Source organism: Cavia porcellus, unplaced genomic scaffold (genome assembly GCF_034190915.1).
Source record: "Cavia porcellus strain 051 isolate PalLab524CR breed Dunkin Hartley unplaced genomic scaffold, mCavPor4.1 scaffold_1, whole genome shotgun sequence".
Lineage (NCBI taxonomy): Eukaryota > Metazoa > Chordata > Mammalia > Rodentia > Caviidae > Cavia > Cavia porcellus.
Genome location: NW_026947484.1, coordinates 15,007,728 through 15,034,046, shown reverse-complemented (window position 1 = coordinate 15,034,046; position 26,319 = coordinate 15,007,728). Strand labels below are relative to the sequence as shown.

The window sequence follows — 26,319 nt, the reverse complement described above, 5'->3', positions numbered from 1 at the left end:
CCAAAAGAAGGGAGGGTTTCTGTTAGCCCACATAACCTAAAATTACAGGGGTGTCTCTTTCAGGCACAACTGGACCCAGGGCCCCAAAGACATCCCCAGCATCTGGCCCTGCTCTCTGCCCCATCTCAACCCTTCTCTCCCCGTGACTCCATCTCAGGATCACACTCCCTCATGGCCAACGGCTCCAGCCCATCCAAACTCAGCAAGCCTGAGGGAGGAAATGCCCCTTTTACAGTTGTACCAGACTGAAGGCCAATGCTGGGACTTGGTGGGATCGACCCTGAGCCAGTACCGGTGGCCAGACATGAAGTGTGTGTGTATGTGTGTGTGGGGGGGTGTCAGTCCATGAAAGCCACTGGACCACGCTGCAAAAAGGCGGCAGGTGTGGGAAGGCGTCAGGTGTGGGAAACTCCACACGCCCAGCACCCCCAAGACACCCTCTGCGACAACCCAAGGTCCTCACTGCTCCCGGCTGACATCCGAGAGTGAGCTTCTGAAACCTGACAGGTCACTGCCAGCAGGACAGGGTCTCCACAAGCCAGGGTCAGCCACGGTCAGCGGACAGCTGGAGACAGGGCTCTCAATGCATATAGGAGGCTGTGTGGGGGCTCCTCACTCAGGAAAAGGCTAGTAGGAAAGCAGCCTTGCGAGCAGCACATCCAAGCACCACTCAGGACATCTAAATGGAAATCACTTTACTGATACCTGAGAAGAAGGACAGGAGAAACATTACCCCTGACCACGCAGTCTGTCCCCATAGGCCAATCACCCTGGGGCGACCACTTCTCTCTTTCTTCCCTTAAGCCACGGGTCACTGGGAGCTTCGCCGCCAGCACCCAAAGGCCAGAGAAGTCCACAGCCAGAGCCAGAAGCTGGGAGAGAGAAGCCCTGCAGCAAGGCTCCTGAGGTCGGGCTGGCGCTGATACAGAACTATCATCGGTCAAGGTCCAGAGCCTCCTGGGTCACAGTCCGGAGTCCGATGGAAAACAGCTCTTCCCAGGGCTCCCGGATCCAGGCCAGTAGGGCTGTCAGCTGCTCCTGGCACACGACACGGAGTGCCCAGAAGCTCTTTAGCCGAGACACCTGGCAGGCAAAAGGTTGGCAAGTGAGATACACAGGAAGCTACCAGGGTGGGGACATCTCAGGGGAGGTCTCATCATCTCCCTCCCTACCCAAGCTCAAGCCTGTCATTCCCCATAAAACATGCTGACTTTGCCAAGAGGATCACAAGTTCAAGCCCAACCTGGACACCTTAGCGACTTAGCTAGGCCTTGTCTCAAAATAAAAAATAAAAAATGGGATACAGACGTGAAGGCCTTGGGTTCCATCCACAGTGCCTCAAGGGAAAAAACAAGAGAGCGGACTCTGAGCCCCATACACTTTCACACTCCCCTCTCGTCTCTCACCTCCCCCGCTGCTGAGAATGTGAGCTCTGGAGTCAGTTCCAAAGAAAGACATGGGCTGATTCCTGGCTCTACCACTTGTGACCAAGTCTCAGTGTCCTTGTCTGTTAAAAAGGACCCTGCCGAGTGGACAGTTGGAGGTCCAAAGGCCAGCACACAGCGGCCAATCACACAAGTTCACAGCTGCCAGGCCTCCCAGCTTAAATGTCCGGACCCCAAAGCATGGTGTTTCTGCTGCCGGCAGCAGCGTCCCTCTCCCCCTGCAGTTCAACCAACCCTAGTGAGCCCCACCCCCAATTCCTTGCACCTTGTAGAAGTTTTGTGTTCCCTCTACCTCTCCCAGCCTTCTGAGACTCATCCCACCATGACCATCACGCCTGGCACCTCTGCCCACCCATGCACGTGCAGACACACCACCTCGTCATAGAAGGCCAGCTGCAGGTCCTCAGGCGCGGTGCGATACAGCAGCACTGAGCTCAGGCTGCTGAGTGGCTGCTGCTCCCTGATCCGTACAGAGGGGCCCAGCCCCAGAGAAGGGGCCTTCTCAGAGACTTCACCGGAGGCTGCTGGCAGGGAAGGCTCTGGCTGGGACCCTACCAGGTCCTCGTCTAACAGGTACAGGGTGGCCAGAGTCAGCAACAGGGACACGGGACAGGCAGAAGGTCCTGGAGGGAAAGAGGCAGTGTGAGGCCACAGTGGAAAGCCATAGAGGGCCCGGGGCCCTCAAGACTGGTGTTGCAGTGTTACTAAAAATCAAGGTGTGAACTGCACTCAGGAATGGGCTACAGAGCAGCCTGGGCCCCTTTCCCAAGGTCCGGGGAGCCCTGGCCTCCAAACCCTCAGAGCCATGAAGAAGTAGGAGCCGCTTTTACAGGACGAGGGGTGCAGACCCAGCCAACCTGCCCACTTGAGGGAAGCCTGGTCCCCAAAGGTCTCTGGACAGCTGGGGACCCAGGACCCCAACTTCACCTGGACAGACAGGGAATACCCAAGCCACTGTTGGGATATGCCCATGAAGAAGACGTGATGCGGGTACTGAGAAGGCCTGGGGAGGGGGCTAGTCTGTGACCTGGGACAAGAGGAGGACAGAAACCAGGGAACGCCTGCAGCACAGACGGCTCACCTTCAACCAGGAACGCCTGAAGGTAGAAGAACTGGGGAGTCTCTGGGGAAGCATCTTGTCCTAGCAAAGGCCTGGGGAGATGCAGACACGGGCAGGGGTCAGCTAGGGGAGAATGGGCTTCAGGGAAAAGGAGGCGGAGGGCTGGTAATGGACACCGGGCCTGTGGGAGGCACAAAGGTATGTGGCAGCTTGGGGCTGCCCTAAGACATACCCTAAGAGGACCTTGGACTCACCAGAGCCGGTGCTGCGGGGTCACCTCCTCCTCCGTGACACTGACACAGTTCTTCCGGGTAGGGGGCAGAGACTGCAAGACACCTGGCCAGAGCCACCCAGGGACAGGAATCCTCAGAGGCCTCTTTTCTCCTCTAACCTAACCTCGTCATCTCTCCCGCCTGCCTGCCCTCCATAGCTGTGGAGTCCAGAAACTTCCACAGGGGATGATTCCCATGACCTCTGTCTCCACTCAGGCATCAAACTAGGGATCTGGTTCTCAGGGCCCTGCCTGCCTCCCTCTCCCATCTCTTACCAATGAGTTCCTCCAGGAAGAGCCGGCAACGCCTGGCATCTCGGGGCAGCAGCACACAGCTGCCCACCCCCGCCGCCCACTCCAGCCGCAGACTCTGGCCTGCCAGGCCCTGCTGCACGCCACTCAGATCCTGCAGAGGAACGGCCAGGGTTGGCTGAAGCCAGCTAGCTGGAGGCCCGCTGTGGAGGAGGGGCAAAGTGACTAAGGCTGAGGAGAGAAACAGACCGTCAGGGAGACCCCAATGCTGCCCTGGCCATGGGCCTGGCTCACTCACCGGATGTCCCCTGTCACCTTCAACAGGTACAGCCTGTGATCAGACATGACCACAAGACACAGAAATTCCCCCACGTGACCTGACAACACCACTGGCACCTAAGGGGAAAAGGAGCTGATGAGAAACCAGAACCAAAGAGGAAAAGCCAAGCTGCCCTCCACACCTCTGGTCAGTGTTGAGGTGACCTTGAGCTCAGCCTCTCCCACCCTCCACTCTCCCATTCCCAAGAACCCACACTTACTCAGACCCCCAGCACTCAGCTGGGGGTTCCCTCCTCCCACTGTCTTCCCCGGCCACCATCCTGCCCCACTACACCAGAGTGATGGTCTCAAATCATAAAGCAGATCATCGCTCCCGTTTCACATCTGCCAGTGGCTTCAGGCAGCCCCCAGGTGCAGTCCAGACTCTTAGGTAGGCATGGCAGGATGCTCTCACCTCAGTCTCTCCTGCGGACACCTGGCCTCACCCGAGATACTGGCCTTCCCACTATCTGTCCTCTCTCACATCCTTTTCCTTCTTACTCTGCTCACCCTGCAAGATGGGGCTCAGACATCACCCCCAGGAAGACCTCCTCCCCCACCCTGGCTGGATCAGACTTGCCTTCTAGGCCACTCATGATAGCACTTGCACACTGAACCATCTTGATTCAAGCTGAGGACAAGACTTCCTCCCTATCAGTCCTTCCAGTCTGACACACATTTCGTGCTCAAGAAAGTGGGTCCAACCACACCATGTGTTTGTAAGGACAGGAGGCCCCATTCACTAAGCACTGGTGCTGGCCCTAGCAGTTCGAAGATGCTGGCTCTAAGCCACTGCACTCTGTAAGGTGACAGATATCACCTCCATCATGGACTCAGAAACCAGGAGTGTCCACAACAAGTATCTGCCAAGCCTTAGGCAGAGCCAGAGCTGGTGGGTCCGCAGCACATGACTTGACGCAGAGGACGGAGCCCTGTGGTTAAGGGTCTGGGCAGTGCTAGGTGACACAGACCTTGATGCAGCACTGGAACTCCTCCTGGGCATCACTGAACACCTCGACATCCAGGAAGAGCCGGAGTCGGTGGTCCACGGAGCGGAATCCACAGCACTCACCGGCTGGGGAAAGCAAGGAGCTGTCAGCCTGCCCACACCATCACTGCCCAGGGCCTCCTGAGACCCTGCTGTACTCACGGGGACTGAGGCTCCAGCCACTGTGGCCATGGGGGACCAAGATGCTATCAGTCCTGCCGAGATGGTCTCTGTGGCCAGGGGAGTCACAGACAGGGCTAGAGGACTGAGAGGGAGCCCGTGACTGCTCGGCCTGGGTCTGCTCCCTGTGGGGGGTTTCCCCAGACACAGCCAGGAGAACCACATGGTCACTAGCACAGCTGGGACACACAGCAGGAGACTCTGCAGAGGGATGCACAAAGACCCCGTGAGCCTCCCTGACAGCACACCCCGGCCCCCCCGCCCTGCTCCTGATGCCCACCGTCACTCTCGGCCCTTCCCTGGGCCCACACCCTCAGCTCCCTACACCCGACTCCCACTCCAGACAGCCACTGACTGGTCACATCCTATCCCAGTGGGGGCTCAACTAATCCCTGGCCCACAGCTTTCCCCAAAATGCACCCCACCTTCTAACTCCAGGCTCTCTCAGACTGGGCCAACTCAACCAGGATCTGCACTGGTCCCTCACCCCTTGCCTTGAGTTGATCAGGTATTTCAGTGCTCTACTAGTAATGTCTGAAAGACTGAAATGAACAAACTGGGAAAGGCTGGGTCCTATTCCAGCCACCATCAACTAATGGCTCTGCAATCATGCACAGGCACCATTCCCCTAAGGCCAGCTCCTATGCATAAGATGGGACGGACACAGTGTATACCCTACCGGGCTGGCAGGATGGCTGCGTGGAAGTTGGTAAAAAATGTAGGACAAGGATGAGCAATGGGAGAACAGACACCCTAAGCATCTATAGCGTGCTGACGTGTGCTGGCTGCATGCCAGCATCACAACTCCCTATAGCCGGGCTGTGATGGTGCAATCCCAGCTACTCGGGAGGCTGGGACAGGAAAATTCCAAATTTGGAGCCAGCCTAGGCAATTTAGTAAGATCCTGACTCAATATAAAATTTTAAAAAGGCTGAGATATAACTCAGTGGTAGATGGTTTGTGTACCTTGTGCAAAGCCCTGGGTTCAAAAATAAAAGAGGCCAACCTCCTGCAACAATCACCTCCCTACCCAATTTTACAAACAGGAAAAGAAAAGATTAAATAAGTTATATGCGCCTGCCCAAGACCTTACAGATGAGGGTAATGGCAGCTTCCACATAAGGGACCCGAGGACTGCACCGGCGCTGCGCCCTCCTGTCTCATCGAAATCTCCTGCAGAGCACCATGGGGTGGGCTATTTTTTGGTTAGATGAGGTAACTGAGGCTCAAAGCAAAGGTGGATGAAGCCCAGGGGAGCGCGCATTGGAAATGTCACCACAGAGTAAGCAGCGCTTGCCTGACAAGTGCAAGGCCCTGAGTTTGATTCTCAGTACCAAGAAAAAGCTACCACAGAGGGGACCCCAGAAGACATAGGACCTAGGGAGCACAGCCAGGGTCCTGGGCCAGGTGATGGGGGGCTGCTGCCACTACACAAGGGTCATTGGCCCTGGCCCTGCTGGGCTGCAGCCTCCTGGGCTGGCAAAGGCCGGGAAGCAGAATGACCCTCTCCTATTTTCCAAATGAGACCTCAGGCCCTGCTCTGATTGCTACGGGGAAGAGATGTGGGTATAAATCATGCATTTTAACACAGCTGTCGTAAAGAGCATTCGTTTTCTCTTCAGTATCTTCTCAAAGACCTTGCTTTTTGATTAGTCTGTAATGGAGAAATCTGTTGTTTTAAAGAACAGGATATATAAAAAAGATGCCACAAGGCGCTATTTGCTATCGGGCAGATTACAAGGTCAGTGGAGCAGGACAGACTACTACGCAAAGCCGTGGGTCTCAGAGGGCAGCATGACAACCTGACACTGCAGCACAGACTCCCTGGGTTCCATGTCGGTTCTGAAATGTTAGCCAAAAACACCTAAAAGGCCTTCGAGTTATGAAAAAATAATGAGTGTGATCAAGCACAGGGACAGAGACTGCACTTCTTGATTCTGAGAGAAAAACAAACACCCAGGACATAGGTTTGGTTCTCTTTTTTGTAAGTGAAACAGGGAGGCATTTCTACTCGCAGCAGTTCAGCAGCTCCCTCGCCTCCAGGCTTTGACCCCTGGGGCTCTCCCCCCCACTCCCTCCTCACTCTCATAGCTGCTTTCCCTACAGTCTGATGGTCAAGCATGAGGTGGTACCTGTCTCTTGAAACAGTGGCCTCCAGCCTTCCTCACTGCCCAGCCCCATCCTCGGCTCTCCTGGCCTGAACTCACAGCCGCAGCGCAAACACTGGAAGCTGCCTCCCAGTGCGCGGCTGGCCTTCCCAAGCTGCTGCCGTGCTTCGGTGGTAAATGGGCTCAGCACCGTGAGGAGCTCCTGAGGGCGGTCGGGAGGCAGCCGTGAGCAGGTGGACCCCAGACAGACACCCTCCGGCCAGGTATCACCTCCTTGGCTTTTCCCAGCTCCCCACAGCCTCTGGCCCCATCCATCACCTGGGCAGCTGTGTGGGCATCGGGCTCCAGCACAACATAGCGACGCAACTGCCGGTCGGGGCAAATGTAGGCAAAGCGCAGCACAAGGACGGGCGCCCCCGGGAGGCCATCTGAGCCCTTCACAGCAGGATGGGGGCGTGACAGCGGGTTAGGGTTAGACCGAGCACAGGGAAACAGTAAAGTGGACCCCACTCAAGTGCTGCTGCTGGTCTCTCCGCCCTAGCAGGGACCTCCTCAGCCCAGCCTCCCAACTACCTGAGGCTGCACTCTGCCTTGCCCAGCGCCCTCCTCCACCATCAGCCTCCTGCACCCCCGTCCAGAACCAGCCCCCCAGCCCCCCCACTCACCTCGGCCACTGGCTCTCTCTGGGTTGGGCTCTCAGGCTCTAGCTCAGCTGTCACCAGACTCTGCAGTTCCAGCCGCCCCAGAGTACGACCTGCTTGGAGTTCCACCTCAACCACGTGAGCAGAGGTGACCTGAAGAAAGCATTCCATGCCCCGAACCCCCTCGGGCCTCTGCAGGGGACACACCAACATGGGGCGGCAGAGCTCAGCTGTGGAGACACCAAGAGAGGAGCCTAGAGGAGGGAAAAGTACCATACCTTGCCCTCCCTGGTGGACCTGGCCTTGTAAAAATCTCCCAAACATTTCAACACCCCTTAGCCCCAGCTTCCCTAGTGGCTGTGGAGAGCTCACCTTCCACCTCCTGCTGTTCCCGCCCTTCTTCCTCTTCCTCTTCCTGTCCCTCCTTCGCTGCCTCTTTTCTCTGTTCCTCCCTGTCCTCTTCCTCCTGGGGCTCTGGCTCCATCCTGCTCTGCTTTGCCACTTTCTGTTCTGACTCCTTGGGACCTCCGGCTTCCTTCTCTGAGGCCTGAGGGCTTGGTGGTGTCTCGGGGCCCAGAGCACTTGGAGAAGAGGTGCTCAGGGCAGCAGTCTTAGAGGTGGTCTGGAGAGGGCTCCCAGAGACCTCCAGGTGGCTCCTATACTGCAGCCAGTCACAGCCGAACCTCTCCCGGAAGCTGTTCAGCAGCTCAAGTTCCCGATGTTGTTGCACAAACATTCCTGGGTAGACGGGGAATGAAGAACCGAGCAAACTCCCCCCCCACCCTAGTCCCGGCCCCACCCCCACCCGATGGCCCCAGCCTCTTTCTATGGGTGTTGCTATACGTGAAGCAACGGCTGTGGGTGTTACAGGCTTCCCATCAGTAACTGGTCCCTCAGTGTGGAATGCTGTGGTTGAGTGTAATCCAGGTTCACACGACATACAGTACTTTTAGGAATTCACAAAATATAACACATCTAGACCCTGAAATGGTCTGCAGGAAAAAGTTATTTCATTTTATTTAACCTAGGCTTATATTGCATGGCCTTTGGAATATCTTACAAGATTAGTGATCCTTGAAAAGCTTTGCAAAGTGGGAGCACTTTGCTGTTTGGGAGCAGTTCCCTCTCCTGTCTCTATACTAACAGGACAGAAGACAAAGTATCAGGCCTTCTGCAACATTCTGTGCCACTAGAAAATCAAATTTCTCTCACCAGACCTTCACAGTAGCATCAAGATAGCTGAAGGGGGTCAGAGAGGGGGATGCAGGGGAGCTGACTTACCAGCTGGGGAAGGGTCCAGGGTTCGGGGTTCCAGGTCTGTATCACTGGGCTCAGAGATGCTCGCCCGTCTCACACGGATTTTGCTCTGGGTTGGGCAGACAGATGGCTTCTGCAAACACCAGGGCCTCCTCCCATGGCCACTGGCAAAAATCACCAATCACCCCCACCACTCCTCAACTGCTAACAAGGATAAGGTTTTACTACTGCCAATCCAGGGCCCCCAAAGGGACTCAACCTCAGGCACAAGGCAGCCAGGGAAGCCCTTACCTTAACCCTACGAAGAGATGCCTGGGCTGAAACACCTCCTGAAGAGAGGCTGTCACTCAGCTCAGGGCCACCGGAGGTTTCGGTGGTACTCCCCAAGGACCAAGGCTGAGGAGGGGCCAAAGGGCCAGGTCCCAAAGATGTTGAGGTCTGACATGTGACCACAGGAAGAAGAGGCTGGGGTCAGGGCAGAACCTCTGTGTCGCCCAAGCTAGTCAAGAAGTGAACCCCACTTTCCACTGATCAGGAAGACCTTGTCCAGCCACCCCTCTCCCTCCCTTTCTGTCCCATCAGTCCTTGCTGTCCCACTATCCTGCCCCCACGGCACAGACCTGAAAATCCTTCGGTGACAAGAACTTGCCGTCAAGAAGGAACTGCACCAAAACAAAGGAGGGACAGTGCTTACAGCAGAACCAGCCCCAACAAATTCCCCTGCTAACACAGCAGGGGCCAAGTCCTTGGCTGCTCAACCTGGGATGGTGAGAAGGTACAGGAGCAGGACAGGACAAGACAGGAAAACCAAGGTGGATGAAAGAGGATCACTCACGCTGTGAGCAGCATCCTTGGCCCGGGGTGACAAGTACTGAGTGGTGGCTACACGATGTGAAGGGTGGAAGAACAAAGGGTTCCCCTCCAGGCAGAGCTTGGGCACGAGAAGAGGAAATGAGATGAGCATGGGCCCTGTGTGTGACCTCTGCCTGGCGCTGACCTCTGCCTCCCGAAGGGGCTCCCAGGTGTCACCTGGCGGAGTTCAGCCAGCAGGCACAGTGGCAACAGCTCCCTGTGTCCCTCAAGCAGATTGTAGGCCACATCCAAGTGGTACAGGTTCCTCAGCTGCTCCAGGCCTGGGGCAGAGGGAAAAAGGGGGGAAAAGGGATGTGGGTGAGTGCCCAGGTGCCAGTCGGCATGGGGGAACCCGTGCCTCTGAGCGCCTCGGCCCCACCGTCAAGCCATGCTAAGGCTCAGGGGCACACGGATCTGCCACCCCACATCTTGTGTTGCCCATGTTCACATTCTACTTCCCCGCTCACCCTGCAGGCTCCGGAGCTCATTGCTTCGCAGCACCAAGGTCCTCAGGGCAGCTCCTGAAGGGCCCATTCTCGGCACCAAGTGCAGGTGGTTGTACGAGACATCCAGGTGACACAGCTCAGACAAATCCTGCAGTGGGACGGGAAGGATGCCGAACGTCACCTCGATCAAACTCGACTCAGGGTCCCCTAAGCCCCCTTCTCTTCTCGGCCTCCGCGTAGGCCTATAAAAACTGCAGCCCCTCAACACAGATGATTTTGCCCACCCGCCACCATGAACAAACACTAGCACAGTTCTAACAGCTCTGGGTTGCACCCTGGGAAGGCAACTCCAAACCCCTAATAATCCTGCCTGGAAAAACATGGCCATCAAGAGAAATTTACAGTGCGCTCCAGCCAGCACCTGAAGATAGGGCCCGGCCTGGCTCCCAGTCTCTGTGGAAGGATTCAGACTAAATTAGCCAAGGGCCAACTAGTTGGCAAATCCTGGTTTGCATTTCATAAATTTCTGCTTCCTTGAGGCTGCTCGAGCTCCCCCTTACATCTCCCTCATCCCTCATTCTCCATTTAAAACACCAGTCACCCCTGCACAATGTGGGCTTCCATTCACATTGGAATCTTTCCTACTCCGATAGTTTATTACTGACTAACATCTGTCTTTACCACTTGAACTACAACCCAACTATGTTTGTGTTTGAAAGGCGATAGAGAGACATGGGAGAAAGGTTTGTTATCATCATCATCATCACAAAAGCTGCCATTTCCTAAGCTAAGCCCTAGGCTGAGTTCCCCTAAGTACCCTTCACAACTATTTAATTGTACAAAATCAGGTTCTCTCCCAGGACTTCCACTTTACAAGTGAAGAAACCAGTCTAACTAATGCGAACCAAGTCACACAGTCATTCAAAGCCAGGACTGAACTCTGCCACCTCTTCCTCCAGCTTCAGGTTCCAAACACCACCTCCCAGGATCCAGCTCCACCCAGAAGACAAGAGCCAGACACAACATAAGCAGGTCCAGGGAGAAGGTAAGAGCAGAGCAATACGGGGCCCAGGTGCTCAGCCGCAGGCCGCTCGCGCTCACCATCAGGAAGCCTTTGCAGTCCTGCAGTCGATTGTGGCTCAGGTTCAGGAAGCGCAGCACTGACAAGAGACCCTGAGGCGGACAGGAAAAGGAGGCACAGAATGGACTTCACAAATGGAACTCCCCTCCCCTCCCCTCTTCTCCCCTCTCTGCCCCTCTCCTTCCCTCCCCTGTCCTTCTAGGCACTCACCAGGGAGCTGTCTAAGGCAGTCAGGGCATTGTAACTGAAGTCAGCAGAAAGCAAAGCTAGCCAGGGGAGGGCAGAGCAGAGGTCACCGCCACAGGCTGAGAGGAGCTCCTAGATGGGGGACAGGCACGTCACAATCCCACTCTCACCCTCCACCCCATCACCCATCATTCATTCACATTTTATATACCCAGCTCCATTTGGAGATGCAGACGCCAGAATACTCAATACATTACAGCAGTGTGGCTGTATGTGTACAGAGAGATACAGAGTCCTGCGGGTCACAGGGGAGTGTGTAAATGAGAACGCTACAAGTTCATCCTTCATGTCTCTGAGGACAAAAACTGGGGTCCACCCTGTGCCCTCCTTACCTCTAGTGCCTGGATGCTCCTGTTACAAATCAGGGTCTCCAGCTGTGAGTAGATGCCCTGGAGGCCACGCAGGCAGTGGAGGGGGATACCTCGGAGCTATAGCAGGGAAGGAAGGGAGGAAGACAACTCACAGAGGAAAGGATTTCATGCCTAGCTCTGTGATGGAGAAGGGAAGATGACCAAGTCCAGCTACAGAAACTTCCAAGGAAGCATAAAGTAGAAGAGACTGGACACCACATTACTGCAGAACAATGGTACACGCAGGCCTGGCCTCCTCACCAAAGAGGAAATTTCTCTGTCCCCATCCCTATACTGAGTTTTATGCACCAATACCCGCAATGCCACACACCTCCAGCTGCCGAAGTGACTTGAAGGGAAAAATCTTGATGGGCCCTGGAAGGCCAGGTCCAGGGATGTGGACCAGCTAAGAGAAAAGCAGTCAGGTTACCGAGGCGTGGCAGTCTCCCTTTCCCCAGCACCCCTTCCCCAGTACAATCCCCCAGACCTCGGACACCACCCAGATCTCAACCCTGCATACTTCTTGCGTCCCCACCCCACCTCCAGTCTCCATGGCCCCTAACCTCCACGCACATCCGCCATATCCCCACACCACCTTGAGTGAAAGTGTTTTCTGCAGCACATCGAAGAGGAACTGAAGCTGGAGGATGGTGGGGGAGTCGGCAGGGTGGGAGGGCAGAGCCACGAATCCTGTCTGGCCCGGACCCCATGGCCCCAGGTACAGCTCAAACACTCGGTTCAACTGCTGCAGTGTGGCAGTCAGCAGGCTCAGTGTGCTACAGCCAGACAGGACCACATCCCCTGTAAGGAGAGGGAAGACGGGATGTAGGACTTAATAAAAAGTCTCTCCCTGTGTCCTGAGGAAGGCTGACCAAAAATACACCCACTCCAGTCCACAATGCAGACCTTCCACTGTGGGATCAAATTTTCTATCTCCTCTCCAGCTCAGAGGTAGCTCTCCCATCTTTAAAACAGAAAACTTGGCTCTTCAGCCTGATACATAAGACTGTTTTTCTATGTGACTACAATGCATTTTTCTAAATTCTTTTACCTTCTGTTCAAATGAGCCTGACCTACTCACAGTGCTGGGGATACCACCAGCTTGGCTCACAGCTCTATTTTCTGATTATCTACTACCCAGAGAGAGACCAACGGCACTCACCCCAGAAGCCTTCTCAGCAAGTAGGGTGTGATCACTCATCTTTACATAAAAACCCGTGATGCTTTACCTTTCTTTTTCTGTTTGATAGTGGGAATCAAATCAGGACCTTTCACTTGCCAGGGAGGCACTGTGCCACTGAGCTGTATCCCCAGCTCCCTACCTTTCTTTTTTAAATCGCAAAACTAATATGCACATTTATAAAACTTTCAAGCAATATTAAAATGCATGTCACAGAAAAAATATGCATTTATGACCAACGTACTATTATTGCTATATTAAAAATGCTTTAACAAGACTGTCATCCTCAAGGGTATCTTTTGGTTTTTTTGTTTTGTTTTCTCATATGTGGAGCATGGAGTCAAGGGTATCTTTTGGTCACCTTGACATCCCTTCTTTTACACCTAAAAGGACCCAATAAAAAATCTCAGCATGGAGATTGTTTTCAACTTTTTCTAGAAAACAAGTGTAAACATGTGGCATGTTTCTAGAAAACAAGTCAAAGCATGTGGCTGAAACAGTACAGAGGCTCCCTATACCCTTTGCCCAGTTTTCTCCAGTGTTTGTACTTCTCCTAACTATAATACAACATCAAAATCGGAACACTGATATTGGTACAATATGTACAGCATACAGCTCTGTGGTCTCTGAGGAATTCCTGCAACCATTACCCAAATCAAGACACAAAGCTATTCTATTACCACAAAGATCTCCTTTCTGCTATTCACAGTCACGTACCCACACATCCTGTCATCTCTAAGCCCTGAAGCTGTTATCAAATTCTCAATGAACAAATTAACAAATCCTAACCTTTCATAATTTCGTACTAGGCATTATGGATACATATGAACGTGGTTCAAGGACTAATCCTGCCCTCAAAGTTCCAGTCCAAAAAAAAGACAAGTGCGTAGTTACTGACAGAAGTCAGAAAATAAAATTTATAAAGACCACAGAAAACCTACAAAGTGCATTCACAGCAATTGAGAGCAGCTACCATTAACTGGGGCAACACTCGCCAAATGTCTCTGCTATCTCATTTAAGCATTGTTTGGATCTCCCCAAAAGAAGCTCCTTTAAGCCCACCTTACAGACAAAAAAATTGAGGCTCAAAGAAATTAAGAATCTTAACTGCAACCAATACGGCAGTGGGAAGTTGACACTTCTCTCCATTCTTAAAGCCAAAGCAGTTGTACCACAATTGATGCCAACCTCGGATTAAACAAACACTGTGACTCATGCCTGGTACGGTGGCTAACACCTGTGATCCCAGGATTTGGAAATCTGAGGCAGGGCTGCCAAGAATTCCATGCCAGTCTGCCTGGGCTATACTGTGAGTTAAAGACCAATCTGAACTACATATCGAGACCCTGTTTCAAAAAAACGAAAGAAACCAGCCAACCAGCCAGCCAAATACTGTGACTCCACTGTGCCCATACAATGAAAGAAACCATTATAACAATAGCTACCAGTTTTAAACACTTACTTTATGTGCATACACCTCACTACTTTCCATTTAAACTTACTTCCCACAACTTCTCAGTTAAGTGCAATCAGTATGCCTAATCTGCCGGCGTGGAAAATTGAGTTTGGAAAATCTAACACAGCCAAGTAGAACGAGGGTTGAGATTCCACACTAGGTGGGTCTGACTCCAAATCGCAAGCTTTCAGCTACAAGGCTCCATACAAGCCTGGGATCTGTTCGTGTTCTCATTCTCAAGGAACTTACAGTCAAGCAACAATCACTTTTCTCTAATAGAATCAGAATGCACGGAAGAAGTGGCACTGGAGTTTGGGCTCTAAGGATAGATGAGAGTTTAGACTGTCAAAACGAGGATATTGTAGGCAATGCATTTGGGCGAACAAACCCAGAAGTAAAGAAATGAACGAATTGTTGACACCTCTTGACCTAAACAGCTCTAACTCTGTGACTCTTCTGGCGGGTCTCTATGAGATAAGAAGCACCCCGCCTCGCCTGAAGCCCAGCGCAACCGGAAGTCCACTCACCAGACTCCCGCAGAAGCCCCGCAAGCTTCCACACTACCGAGTCCCTCGGAGCGGTTGTCATGGCCACGGGACGCTGGGGGCGGAGCCTAAGAAAAAGAGGAAGCGGAAGACCTTCAGGTGGGCGGTGGTGCCAAACCCACAGTGTTCGCGAAAGCCGGGGCATCTTGGGGAGAAAAAAGAGACAAACCAGAAAAAGCGTTGTCGTGAGTGCCGTCTCGAGAAAACTAAGACTGCACAGCCATGCTGATCGCCGCGTTCGGCCTTCCAACCAGTTCTGCAACCCGTCGCTTGTGATGGACAGGAAGTCCCGCCCCGGAAGTAAGACGACCGGAAATGCGTTTTCACAGCCGGAAGCCACGCCCCAAGGCTTTTGAGCGCTGGGGAACGGGTAGGACGGTCAGTTGGAGCTGTATGGTCGTTGACTCCACCCTGAGCTGAGCGTCTGGCACCCCCGGCGTCCTGGCGTCCTCTGTCTCTCAGCACCTGGTCTCCAGCTTAGCCTGCGCTGCTGCTGCCCCCGCCTCGGGCCAGTGAGGAAAACCTGACACGTTTCTAGGCTAGACTGAGAAGCAAAGTTGGGAGAAATGGAATTTTCTGCTATTGAGGAAAAAACTCACCCAAAGCAAACATTCGTTTTCCAATGCAAGGAAAAAGTCCGCGATGCGAAAAAGATTTTTGCTCTGAAATGCCTGAGGCTGGATGAGGGTGTCACCGCTGGGGTCCCTTTGCCTCTCTTTCCTTAGTGTCTCTGAACCCCTTTTCCCCTCAACCCTTTTTACGAGGGAGCCAGTGGCATGCGCTCGTGAACCTGAGCCCGTGTTTGTAAAGTGTGTTCGTCTTACATGAAGCCAGACGCTGTCATTCCAGGTTTGAAAACGAAACGGCTTCTGGAGGCTGGGTTACTTGTGAAGGTCGTTCAATTAGTAACCTAGTAACCGACAGCTCAAAGACTGCCCAAACTTCTTGGTTCCAGGTTCTCTCAGTAGCTTTTACTGGGCTCCCAATCAAATGCTGACGTCCAGTTCACATGGAGGAGATTAAGAAAAGTATCTTCAGAGTTTCTGCTTTTGAGGGAAGTTTTTTTTCTGCACAGAAAAGCCTAAATGAAAAGTCGGTTGAGATTAGGAACCTTCTTTCCAAGATACCAGATTCGAAAGGTCTTGATTTCTAAAAACAATATTTAAAATAGCAACATATGTGGGGCTGAGGATTTAGCTCAGCGGCATAAGCGAGTTTGATCCCCGGTACCGATAAAAAGGAAAAAGACCAAAAAAAAAAAAAAAAAAATAGCAACGTATGCCCATAAACTATGCAGTTTTGTACTTGGTACTTATGGGTGGCCTGAGACAAACCCTAAAAGATGATTAATGAAGTAAGTAGGCAACAAAGCAGTATACAAAGTCAGAGTAAGAACTTAATAACTTTTTATTGAGTTATTAATCCCATAACGATGTTTGTCAGCCCCAGTTTACCAGTCACCTGGATTTAGAGGCTGGGGTGTCTCCTACTATAACTTGTCAACTCAAACCTTGGGCAATGAGGTTCCTAACACTGCAATGCCTTGAAATCAGTTGTCAGCCTCCCTACCTCCAGCCCAGCAGCTCTGAGAAATGTATGATTGCCCCTGTAGCTAGATTCGTTCTGCATCCTTTCACTGCCAGATATGTCTAAGACAAAGAAACAAAGCTGGACTACAGAGTGAAGAAAGATCTAAGAGAAGCAACAACAGGAAACTAAGTAGTTCTTGTTTCCTCCCCCTTGTGAGGCCCACTCCCCATTGTGTCCTTGGCCTGCACCCAAGGGAGCCTTGGCTTCTATCCCCAAAAATCTGCCTTTTTCCTGAGTCAAAATGTACTTCTTTAAATCACTACCATGAGAACCTTCACTAAAGCAAAAACCTTTTTTTAAGGAAAGAGAAAATCACATTGTATGATAGCCAAAATGATGCATGTACAAATCAAACATTTTGGGAAATGTCAGAACATGCTCTGTTTGCTTTTTTGTTTTTGTTTTTTGAGACAGGGTCTTTCTGCCTAGTTCAGACTGGTCTTGAATCCACTATGTAGCCTAGGCTGGTCTCCAACAGCAGTCCTTCTGCCTCAGCTTCCCAAGTGCTGGGGTTACAGGAATGCGCCAGCATAACCTGCAGAACATGCTCTAAGTAAGTGAAAAATTTTAATCCTAGTAGGAAGATTCAGTGTTATAATGATTTGATAGTATAATGACGCAATTTCAGACTAATCTCAGTGGGAAGATTTTGTAACTTGACAAGTTGATTCGAAAACTCAGCTGGAAGCCTAAACATTGGATACAGCCAAGAAACACTGAAGAAAAATAAAACAAACAGTACTAATAGAGGCCTTGCCCTACTAGATATAAAATGTCTAATAAAGTCACAGTGACCAAAACAATGTGGTAATGACAAAAGAGACAGATAACTATTAATAGACCATAGTACAGAAGTAACCTTGATTACATGGAAGTTTTTCCCCGCCTGCAGATGATAAAATTTGACTTTAAACCAATTGTGTAAGTACTGAGTTGTTCAGTACTTTCAGAATAACTAAGTGTCCATCTGGAAAAATTAGGTCCCTTAAATCCTGCACATTAGGTTCCAGAAAGGTTAAAGAACTAAGCATTTTCTAAAAAATTAAGTCTATCCACTCTTCAAAGTTTGAAGTTCAAATTTAATTATTAAGGAATTAGCTATTAAAAGTTGTCATTGGACAGTAGCTTTGCATAACTTATTATCATGAGTCTCATGTTTTGCTCATAACCTATAAATACTCTTCTGAGTTTTCGTTGCACATCAGAAATGTGCAGCTGGTTCTTCCAAGCACCAGAACAACACCTCTTACCATAATCACGGATCTGGTAGTACTTGAGAGGCACAACTCACAGCCCTCATGTGCCACCTCCGTGTTACAGGAGGAGACAGCTTCTGCTGGTTCCTGCTATCCAGAAGTTCTCTGGAAATGCTTAGACTAAAAATGGATACAGAAAGATATGCAGTTACTAGCTTAGGCTGGAGGTGTGGGAAAAAGAGAAAAGGGTAGCTGGATACAAAAATGACAAACTGAACTACAGGAGAATACTGTAGATCCTGATCCAAAGTCTGCTTATTTCTGATACCTTGATGCAGGCAGGACTCAGGACTGTCCCCCACATGAGAAGTCATTGTTCATCTTTAAAGCATGAGCCTTTGTCCTGACCTCCCCGTTCTGACAGCAGATCAGAGGACCAAGACCTAAGAATTCCTCCAAAATGAAAATTCCACACCAGTTAGGAGTACGAAGAGTGAAATTGGATGAGTTTCTTATTTATTGACAATATCTTCATGGAGTGCAAAAGGAAACCAAAGACAATGAAGAAATATGAATATAACCTCTGCAAGTGGAATATTGGTAAAGAGTTTGTACTAAAGAGGAGGCCAAGTGTCCAGCACCCCTCAGTGTCAGTGCCCGGACAGAGTCAACACAGGGAATCTTGGTTTTTTTTTTGGTTTTTCTTTTATCAGTATGGGGATCTAACTCACAACTGCCTCCTTGCAAGGCAGGTGCTTATGCCCCTGAGCTAAATCCCCAGCCCCTGGGAGTCCTTTCTACACGAGGTACCCACTGTGTCTCTTGACTCTGCCACCAGACCTGACCTCAGGAATGGGGCCAGTGACCAACATCAAATGCATAGGCCCTCGCATAGGGCACTGGAAGAGGTCTGGCATGAGAGCTGTGCATAGACTGTGATCAAGCAAGCTCAGCAAAGTATGGTCTCTGGAGAAACTGGACTGAGCTGGAGGCAGCAAGAGGGAAAACGAAAAAGGCAGAGCCAAGCTTAGTGCAAACATCAGGAAAACTGGGGGCTAAGAATAGCCGACTGAAAAGGAAGGAACCCCCACTGGGCTTGGTGGTAGATGCCTGTAATCCTAGCATTTAGGAGGCTGAGGCAAGAGGACTGTCAGGAGTTTGAAGTCAGCCTGAGCTGCACAAGGTTCAAGGCTGGCCAGAACTAAATAGTGAGATCATGTCTCTAATAGCAAAAAAGAGGGGGAAAAAAAAGAAAGAAAAGGAAGCAACAAAATAACAATACTGCAGTGATCCAGTGGCAGCTCTGGGCACCCAGCGGAGGGGACTTTGCAGTTCAGCATAAAATAAGGGAAGGGATTCCAGGAGTGGCTTTAATTCAAAGAAACTTAAAAGTGCCTTCACTTACCTCATGGTCTATCCTAGAGACCCATGGGGTCCCCGAGAAGGAGGGAGAGGACTGTGAGAACCGAGATGATAAACAACAAAAGCACAGGATTATGTGTTTAATTCAGGACACAAAGGAAAAAGAGAAAGACTGCACTGCCCATTCAAACTGAGCAGAACAGAAGGAAATATGGATAGAGGCAGCTTTGGAGAAGAAAAGAAAGCAGACCAAATCTGGGAGAAGGGAGGATACAAAGTTGGGTACACAGGGGTGCTGTGTCTTCAATTATTTCTCCCAGCACAGAGGGCCAGACTTAGGCAGGCAGGGAGGCAGCGACAGTGGAATGGCACTAGGACCTGCGGTGTGCCACATGGGCCAGTGGGGAAAGGGAACACAGCCACCTGGGACCCCAGGGCTAAGTTAGGGTCTCAGGCAAGGGAAGTGGGGGAGGGGACGACTGCTTTTTTGGGGTCTCAGCCTCTGTGAGCCACAGAGTTAGAGCAGCTCTTTTGTTTGTTCAACAAATATTTTCTCCACCCCAACCCTATGCCAGATCTGGATAAAGGAGACAAAAGATGTAGCTTTTTTTTTTTTTAATCAAGAAGCTGGCCTTGTAGTAGAAGAGGCAGATCCCAACAACCATGTGATGACATTGTATTTCTCATTGCTGCTGTAACAAATTACACTCAATTTAGTTACTGAGTTTAAAGCAACAAATCTATTATAGTTCAGAAGGTCAGAAGCCCAAAGTAGGTCTCATTAGGCTAAAATTAAGGTGTCAGTAAAGCTGTGGAGGTTCCAGGAAAGAATCTCTTTTACGGTGGGTCTCACATGTTAGAGAACCACTGTACCGTGTGACCTATTATGTAATCTACATCCCCAGCTTAGAGAATCTGTATTCTTATATTTTCCCAGCTTTAAATGACTGACCCTGTATCCCCTTCCATCTCCAAAGCTGGCAAAGCCTGCCTGAATCTTTCACATCATATCACACTAATACTGGATCTCCCGTCTCCCTTTTTAACTTTTAAGGACACTAAATATCATATGGGCCCACCCAGGTAATCTAAGATAATCTTCCTATTTCTGAGGTCAGCTGACTGGCAGCCTTCACTCCATCTGCAATCTTAATTGTCCCTTGCCATGTGACATAGCATATTCACAGATTTGGGGATTAGGATGTGGACATTGTCTGTCTACCACATACATGAGGTGTGTTACAGCAGAGACAACACTATACAAAATGGTTCTGCTCCAAGACTGCAAACTGAAGTGTTCTGCCTCTCCCTTCCACCCCAAATGCGTAGAAGTAACAGAAACAAATCTAAAAATGAGAAAATAAGCTCACAATCACACTCGGTCACAAAGGTAAGGCCAGAAGCCATGAGAATTTCCTGAAAGATGGATGATGGGTGGTCAGAGAAGAAAACCATAGCCCAAAACACACACAGCATTAGATTGCCCCAAGGGCAGGAAACAGCACTGAGTGTACTCTTACCCTGTTCTCCTAGGAGTATGTAATTAGGGCAGCCTGGCTACCAAAAACACAGGTGAAGCTTCAAACAACAGCAAAAAAAAAGACAATGTTTTAACAAAAAAGCGAACATTTTTAAAGGGAGCTATCCAATCCAAAATAGTGAAGAAACCCCAACAAAGTTATTTACAGAACAAGAACAGGATTATAGAATAATTACAAAAGGATATTCTCTTCATTTGTTAAAAATACACACTCAACGGAATGACCAGAAAGGGCACAGCTAAAATGTGCCAACGTGACCTGCAGAAGAGAAAAAGTTTTTCCAGCATAGAATATAAGATAAAATAGGGAAAGTGCTTAAAAAACTAAAATATGCAGAGGATCAGTCCAAAACTTTTGACATCAGTAGCAAATGGAAGAGTTTTGAAGTAGCAAATGGAAAAAAAATGAGAGGCCATCATATTCAAATGAATAAAAGAAGAAAACGACCCAGAATTGAAGAAAGCCATGGAACTTCAGTTTGAAAAGACCCATCAAAGACCAATCAGGAGCCAGATGTGGTGGTCCTAACCTGTAGTCCCAGGACTTTGGCATACTGAGGAAAAGGAATCCGAAATTTAGCAATTTAGTGAAGCCCTGTCTCAAAACACACACACACACACACACACACACACACACACACACACACGCGCGCGCGCGCGCGCGCGCGCACCCTGGGGATGTGATTTGGTGGAAGGGCACCCCTGGGTTCAGTTTCTATAGGAGGACTAGCTACTAATTTGTACCTATATTGTGATGCAAATTTAGGTGCCCCAGTGAGGGACAAAAACCTGAAAACAGCTGATGAGCAAAAAACCACAAAAAACAAAAAACTAGATCAGTGGTGGTGACTGTTTTAGAGAGGAGTACCCAAACTGCAACCCCAAGCCCCACTTATTCATCACAACCTTGTAATTAAGCCTGAATAGTGAGGTTTTAGTTTAGAAAAAAGAATTATGCATCAACATGTTTTGTCCTAAAAGAAAAACAACATGCCTGCTATAAGTTTGCCACCGCTGAAGCGGATGAGCCACAAAGGCGAGAATAACATTGACATGAAGTCTCTCACTGAAAACTGTAAGGTACAAGGAGAAAAGAAAGATTCAAAGAAAAAAATGGCTTTGGATACAGAATTACATGCAGAGCCCAACCATCACTCAAGTGTGAAAAAGTTAGGGCAGGGGCCCAAAAAGCGTTATCCGTAGAGCGGCTTGGACATAAATAATGAAAAGCAGATGTCATCATGAGGAAAAATAAATCCAGTGTGAGAACAAGAAGCGAAACCTAAGGTGAGCAAAGATTTTCGTAAATTTGTTCACAGTAGAGAATAGGACAAGAAGGAAGGAAAGGGGAAAATAAACATTAGAAAGACTTGAAATTGCAGAGATTAAAAGTGTAGGGCCAGGATGCCCTCTCCACTGAGGGACATGAACAGTCTCATCTTCCCCAGGTGCATGTCTGAAGAACAAGCAGAAAAGTAACCCCTATTTCATGTGGTGGTTATGAACTTGTATTTGTAAAGTGCTACTTGAAAGGTTTTGGCCCAGACAGGACACTGTAGCCAGGAAAGCCACAACCGGAAGCAGGAAGCCCCATCTTGCCCTGCCCCTAGGAAGTTACCTGTGACGCCATCTTCCCGCCCCTGGGAATTTACATATGGCGCCAAACCTAGGACCAATGGGCTACCTGTGTATCCCTAATGCCCGCCTTCGGTTCCACCCCAAACCGAGGTTATTTACAGGCCCCCACGCCGCGTGTCCGCCGGAGAGATCGCCGGACGCCAGCGGTGGGGGTTGCCGGTCATCTCTCTCCGTGTTCTCAGAATAAAGGCCACTTTTTATTTTATATTTCTCATCTTTTGTTAATATTTTTCATCTTTTGGAAATAACTCTATCATTTGGTGCCGTGACTCGGATTGGCAGGCAACTGACTCTTGGGCCACATACCCAGAGTCTTCTAGCCAATAACCAGATAACATCCTGGGTTAATCCCGAGCTTTTTCCTCTCCCGAGACGTTCCTGTCGCCAGCCGCCTGCACTCCGCATCGGCCAGACTGATTTCAGGTGAGCACTCCCCGGGGAACTTTTCGCACTGGGCAGCCCCAGTGGAATGTTCTCCCCGTCTGCGTGGGTCTGTGCATTTTCACGTCCTTAGGACCGCCCAGGGCAGGGTTCTTTCTGGGCAAACCTGCGCCCACGAAATCTCTCACGTTCTTTGGGTTCGGATAGCCCAAAGCAGAGATTTTTGGGACCGCCCACACTGAAAGACCCTCACTTCCCTTAAAGCCTTGCGCTTTCACGGGCAAAACTGTTACTGACCCCACGTAGACTCTATTCGTAAATCTCTCAGTGACGACTGGAGTTTACGGTTTGGAACCGTAGCCGCCGCGTGGTACCACAAATAAGTGACGACTTTTTTCTGGACCTCCGGTTTTTTTCTTGCCTGAATCAGTCATGGGGAACGTATTTTCTAACTCCCAAAAGACACCTTTAAAATGCCTAATTTCCAATTTACGTACTCTAAAAATTAAAGGTACCATAAAAACTAAACAACTAACTTTTTACTGCCAGGAGGTCTGGCCAACCTACCCGCTTATCGGCAAGCCTTGGCCTCGGCAAGGAACATTTGACCCCTGCATTCTCAGGAACTTGTATGATTTTTGTCAAGCTGGCAACAAGTTATTGGAACTCCCTTATGTCCAAGCCTTTCTTATTCTGAGAACACGCCCATCTCTCATTAAGTCTTGTGCTCCCGCTGAGATACTTTTAGCTAAGTCTACTGCGCCGCAAACTTTTCCTTCCTGCCCTCCATTGTTTTCCCGGCCGCCGCCTGCCTACCACCAAACTTGTTCCCTGCCGTTACCTCCCGCCGGACCGCTCTCTCCTCCCCCTGTGCCTGATTCTCTCAGCAGCTCTAATCCCTCTCCATTGCAGATACCTCCCACTGTACGATCGTCTCCCTCTCCGCCTTCCAGGACCCATAATTCTCCCAGCAGCTCTAATCCCTCTGTGTCGCAGTTATCTCCCGATGTTCCATCCTCTCCCCCGCCTTCTCCTGGGACCTATAACTCTCCCAGTGGCTCTGATCCCTCTGTTAGTGCTTCCTCACAGTCTCCGACTTCTCCTGAGAATTCTCTATCCCCTACAGCATTCTCACCGCCTGCCCACCATACTAGGTCTTGGTCGCTATGTCCTTCCAGCAGGTCGTGTGATTGTTCCAGCTTGCGCGGGGAACAGTTGCCATGTTGCAACCCTCTGCCACGTGGCATGGCGCCGCCATGTTCCGGAGGGCCACATGGCGACAGGGTGCCGCCATGTTTCGGGCCACGTGACAGGGCGCCGCCATGTTCCCAGGCACCGCCATGTTTTGGGTCATGTGACAGGGCGCCGCCATGTTTCCAGGGCCCTCACTGTCAACAGGCGTCTCCTTGTGGCTCCTCTTGTGGACTACAACAGCCGCCCTGTTGCAGTGCACATGACGCTTCATTGTGCTGCCGACAGCAGTCCTCTCACTGCAAGGCACACAGTGAGATGCCATCTGCTCGTGTTTCCCAGGGTGACCGGCAGCAGCTCTGTAGCTGCTCTACAGATGATTGCTCACATGCGCCTACCGGAAGGATGGCTGCTCAGTGGCCCTCTGCTCCGGAATCTCCTCAGGCTCTGCTACCGCTTCGGGAGCAAGCTGACCCCGAGGGGCTTGTTAACATCCATGTACCTTTTTCCCTTTCTGATCTATCCCAGATTGCCCATAAATTAGGTAGCTTTTCTGTTGACCCACAGAATTATATCAGGCAATTTAAATTTATTACTAATTGTTATGATTTACATTTTAAGGATGTTTATAATGACTCTGGGCCTATAGCTGTGCCAGAGCAGGTCAAGCATACTAACTATAACAAACTTTTAAAACAGGTCCAGGAAGCTAATCAAAACCCAGCTGTGTTCCCAAATTGGCTTTCTAATCCTCGAGCCCTGCAAGCAGTTCCAGCTTTGCGCGCTGTGTCGGGCCGCCTCCCAGCCCCTCCCCCATGCGCCGTCCCAGCCCCTCCCTCCCCTGTGCGCCATCGTTGTCGCCGCCGCTGCCACCTTACACGTTTCCGGGGGCAGTCTGAGCCCGCCCCTGCGCGCTATATCCCAGCGCTTGCCCCACCCACTGGGCGTGCTCTGCCGGAGCGCCTCGAAACAGCAGCTCAGCGGCTCTGCTCAGCCATGCTTTTTTTTTACAATTTGGCTCCACTCAAAAGATGCTTTTTTATTACAATTCTCAAACCATTTAATCAAGGTTATTGGCCACCTGATAATTTTACCAGCCTTGTTTATCAATCAAAGCCTTCACCAATCTCCTGTTTAACAACTAAGGTTATAAATTCCTTTTTGCTGGGAACCACTAGCTCTATTTCAAGACAAGGGTTTTCTTCAAAGTTTTATTTTATTTGTCTTGGTTCATACTACTGCAAATAACAACTTTAAAAGTAAATGTGTTCAGAATTTGACAGTATTAGATCAGTTTTGATTGATTTATTCATAAGATTGCTAAACCTTTACTGCAAAATGTTTCCATTAAAGCCTTGTTTGGTAGACTAAAGCTTTGTTAATTCTACGTGTCACCCTATAAAAAGTGGTATGCCATCCAGATAAAGCCTGCTCTCTAATCCAAATGCCAATATTAAATTCCTGCATACTTACTTAATTCTACTATAGTTCAAATCCCAAACAAAAAGGCAAAACTTGACCTTCAAACCTTATAGAGATCTTAATATGGTTTTTTATATTTTTAACACTTGTGACACTTGGAGTTCTGAGACAGGTAAACCTACACAAGGTGGAGCTGCCTGCCCCCTCCATGGACCACGCTCAAATGCAGCAGAAGATACTGGGCAAGAAAATGCCCCATCCTGGCATTCTTTGAGACCTTACTCCAGGGCTACTGGACTGTCCTAGCCACCAGAGAGTGGGTAAGTCATCCTAGCCCTCACAGGAAATGTCGACACTGCCAAATTCGTCACCGACAGAAAATCGCTGCTGAAGACTGAGAAAGTTCAGGGCAACAACAGCCCCCTTTAAGGTGTCCATCTCAGATTCCAAGTCACACTAAAGTCTCAGGTAAGACATTCTCTATATTTGTGGACATAGAGGCCATATATACAGAGTTCTTCCTGAGTATTCAGGCTGCTATATTAAGTCCTCAATCTCTATGACAGGGTATTGATGGTCAACCTATGCCATTTACAAACAGGGCCTATTTTGTGCAGATCCCAGTCTTCTTACTTGGTTTATACTTTTTCAGGATACATAAAAGCCTTTCTCATACTTGCTAAAGTTCTGTTACAGCAAATGATTCCAAGGACTACAACCAGGTTACAGCGACCCATGCCTAAGTCAAAGTTGCTGGACTCCCATCCTGGTTTCACATCACTCAGGCTAAGAGGTGCCCTCCCAGCCCTAAATCTCATCATTCTGAGTGGTCATCTCATCTTCTGTTGCCTACCCGTCTCCATCCACAAAGGCCTCGCAGCCACAGTTAAAAGGCTAAGTCATGTTTTGTTATCCACTTTGGTTCCTAATTTCTTACATTCTATTAATGATCATTTTTACAGCAGGACTCTTTAGCAGTATTGCCTATAGACTCCAACATCATGCATACCAGAGACAAGCCTCACCAACCTACCGTCTTAACTTTTATGCTTTCAGATGGGGGAGTAATCACCTCTCATAACTCTACTCCTCCTAACCCCACGTTTAATTTTCAGAATTCTGCCTTACTGTGGAAATGCTTCTACCTCAACATGGTCCTGATAGAATGATATGTCTAAATCAAAGGCACCTTTCCTTCTACCTCACCTGGGTCCTTAAATATGACAGTGCCATGTCTCCTCATAACATTTTGTCTCTTTGTTTTTCCAGTCTGACATACGTGCATTCACCAGTGAAGTTGTCCTGGCCAAAACACCTGGCACC

At 50.1% G+C, this 26,319-nt stretch overlaps 1 protein-coding gene across 3 annotated transcripts; it reads right to left on the bottom strand.

The window, feature by feature from the left end:
- Window positions 1–680: 680 nt before the first annotated feature.
- On the bottom strand, window positions 681–15,002 carry Stk11ip (serine/threonine kinase 11 interacting protein). Of its 3 annotated transcripts, none has more exons than XM_013146154.3 (25): window positions 14,846–15,002; window positions 14,659–14,744; window positions 12,091–12,296; window positions 11,827–11,901; window positions 11,478–11,573; window positions 11,110–11,217; window positions 10,920–10,991; window positions 9,840–9,966; window positions 9,550–9,653; window positions 9,356–9,451; window positions 9,141–9,182; window positions 8,812–8,958; window positions 8,545–8,629; window positions 7,636–8,001; window positions 7,288–7,517; window positions 6,941–7,057; window positions 6,647–6,824; window positions 4,497–4,715; window positions 4,318–4,421; window positions 3,327–3,424; window positions 3,053–3,231; window positions 2,760–2,841; window positions 2,527–2,597; window positions 1,821–2,068; window positions 681–1,083 (listed from the first exon to the last, which is right to left on the bottom strand). In XM_013146154.3, exons 2-25 carry the CDS (start codon window positions 14,717–14,719, stop codon window positions 934–936), a joined length of 3,261 nt encoding a protein of 1,086 aa, XP_013001608.1. In that variant the 5' UTR covers window positions 14,720–14,744; window positions 14,846–15,002; the 3' UTR covers window positions 681–933. The 3 variants fall into 3 exon arrangements, with proteins under 3 accessions (XP_013001608.1, XP_003464070.2, XP_063101860.1); XM_003464022.5 differs by having other exon boundaries at window positions 7,288–7,493; XM_063245790.1 differs by having other exon boundaries at window positions 14,659–14,769; window positions 14,846–14,950.
- Between the last annotated feature and the right edge of the window lie 11,317 nt (window positions 15,003–26,319).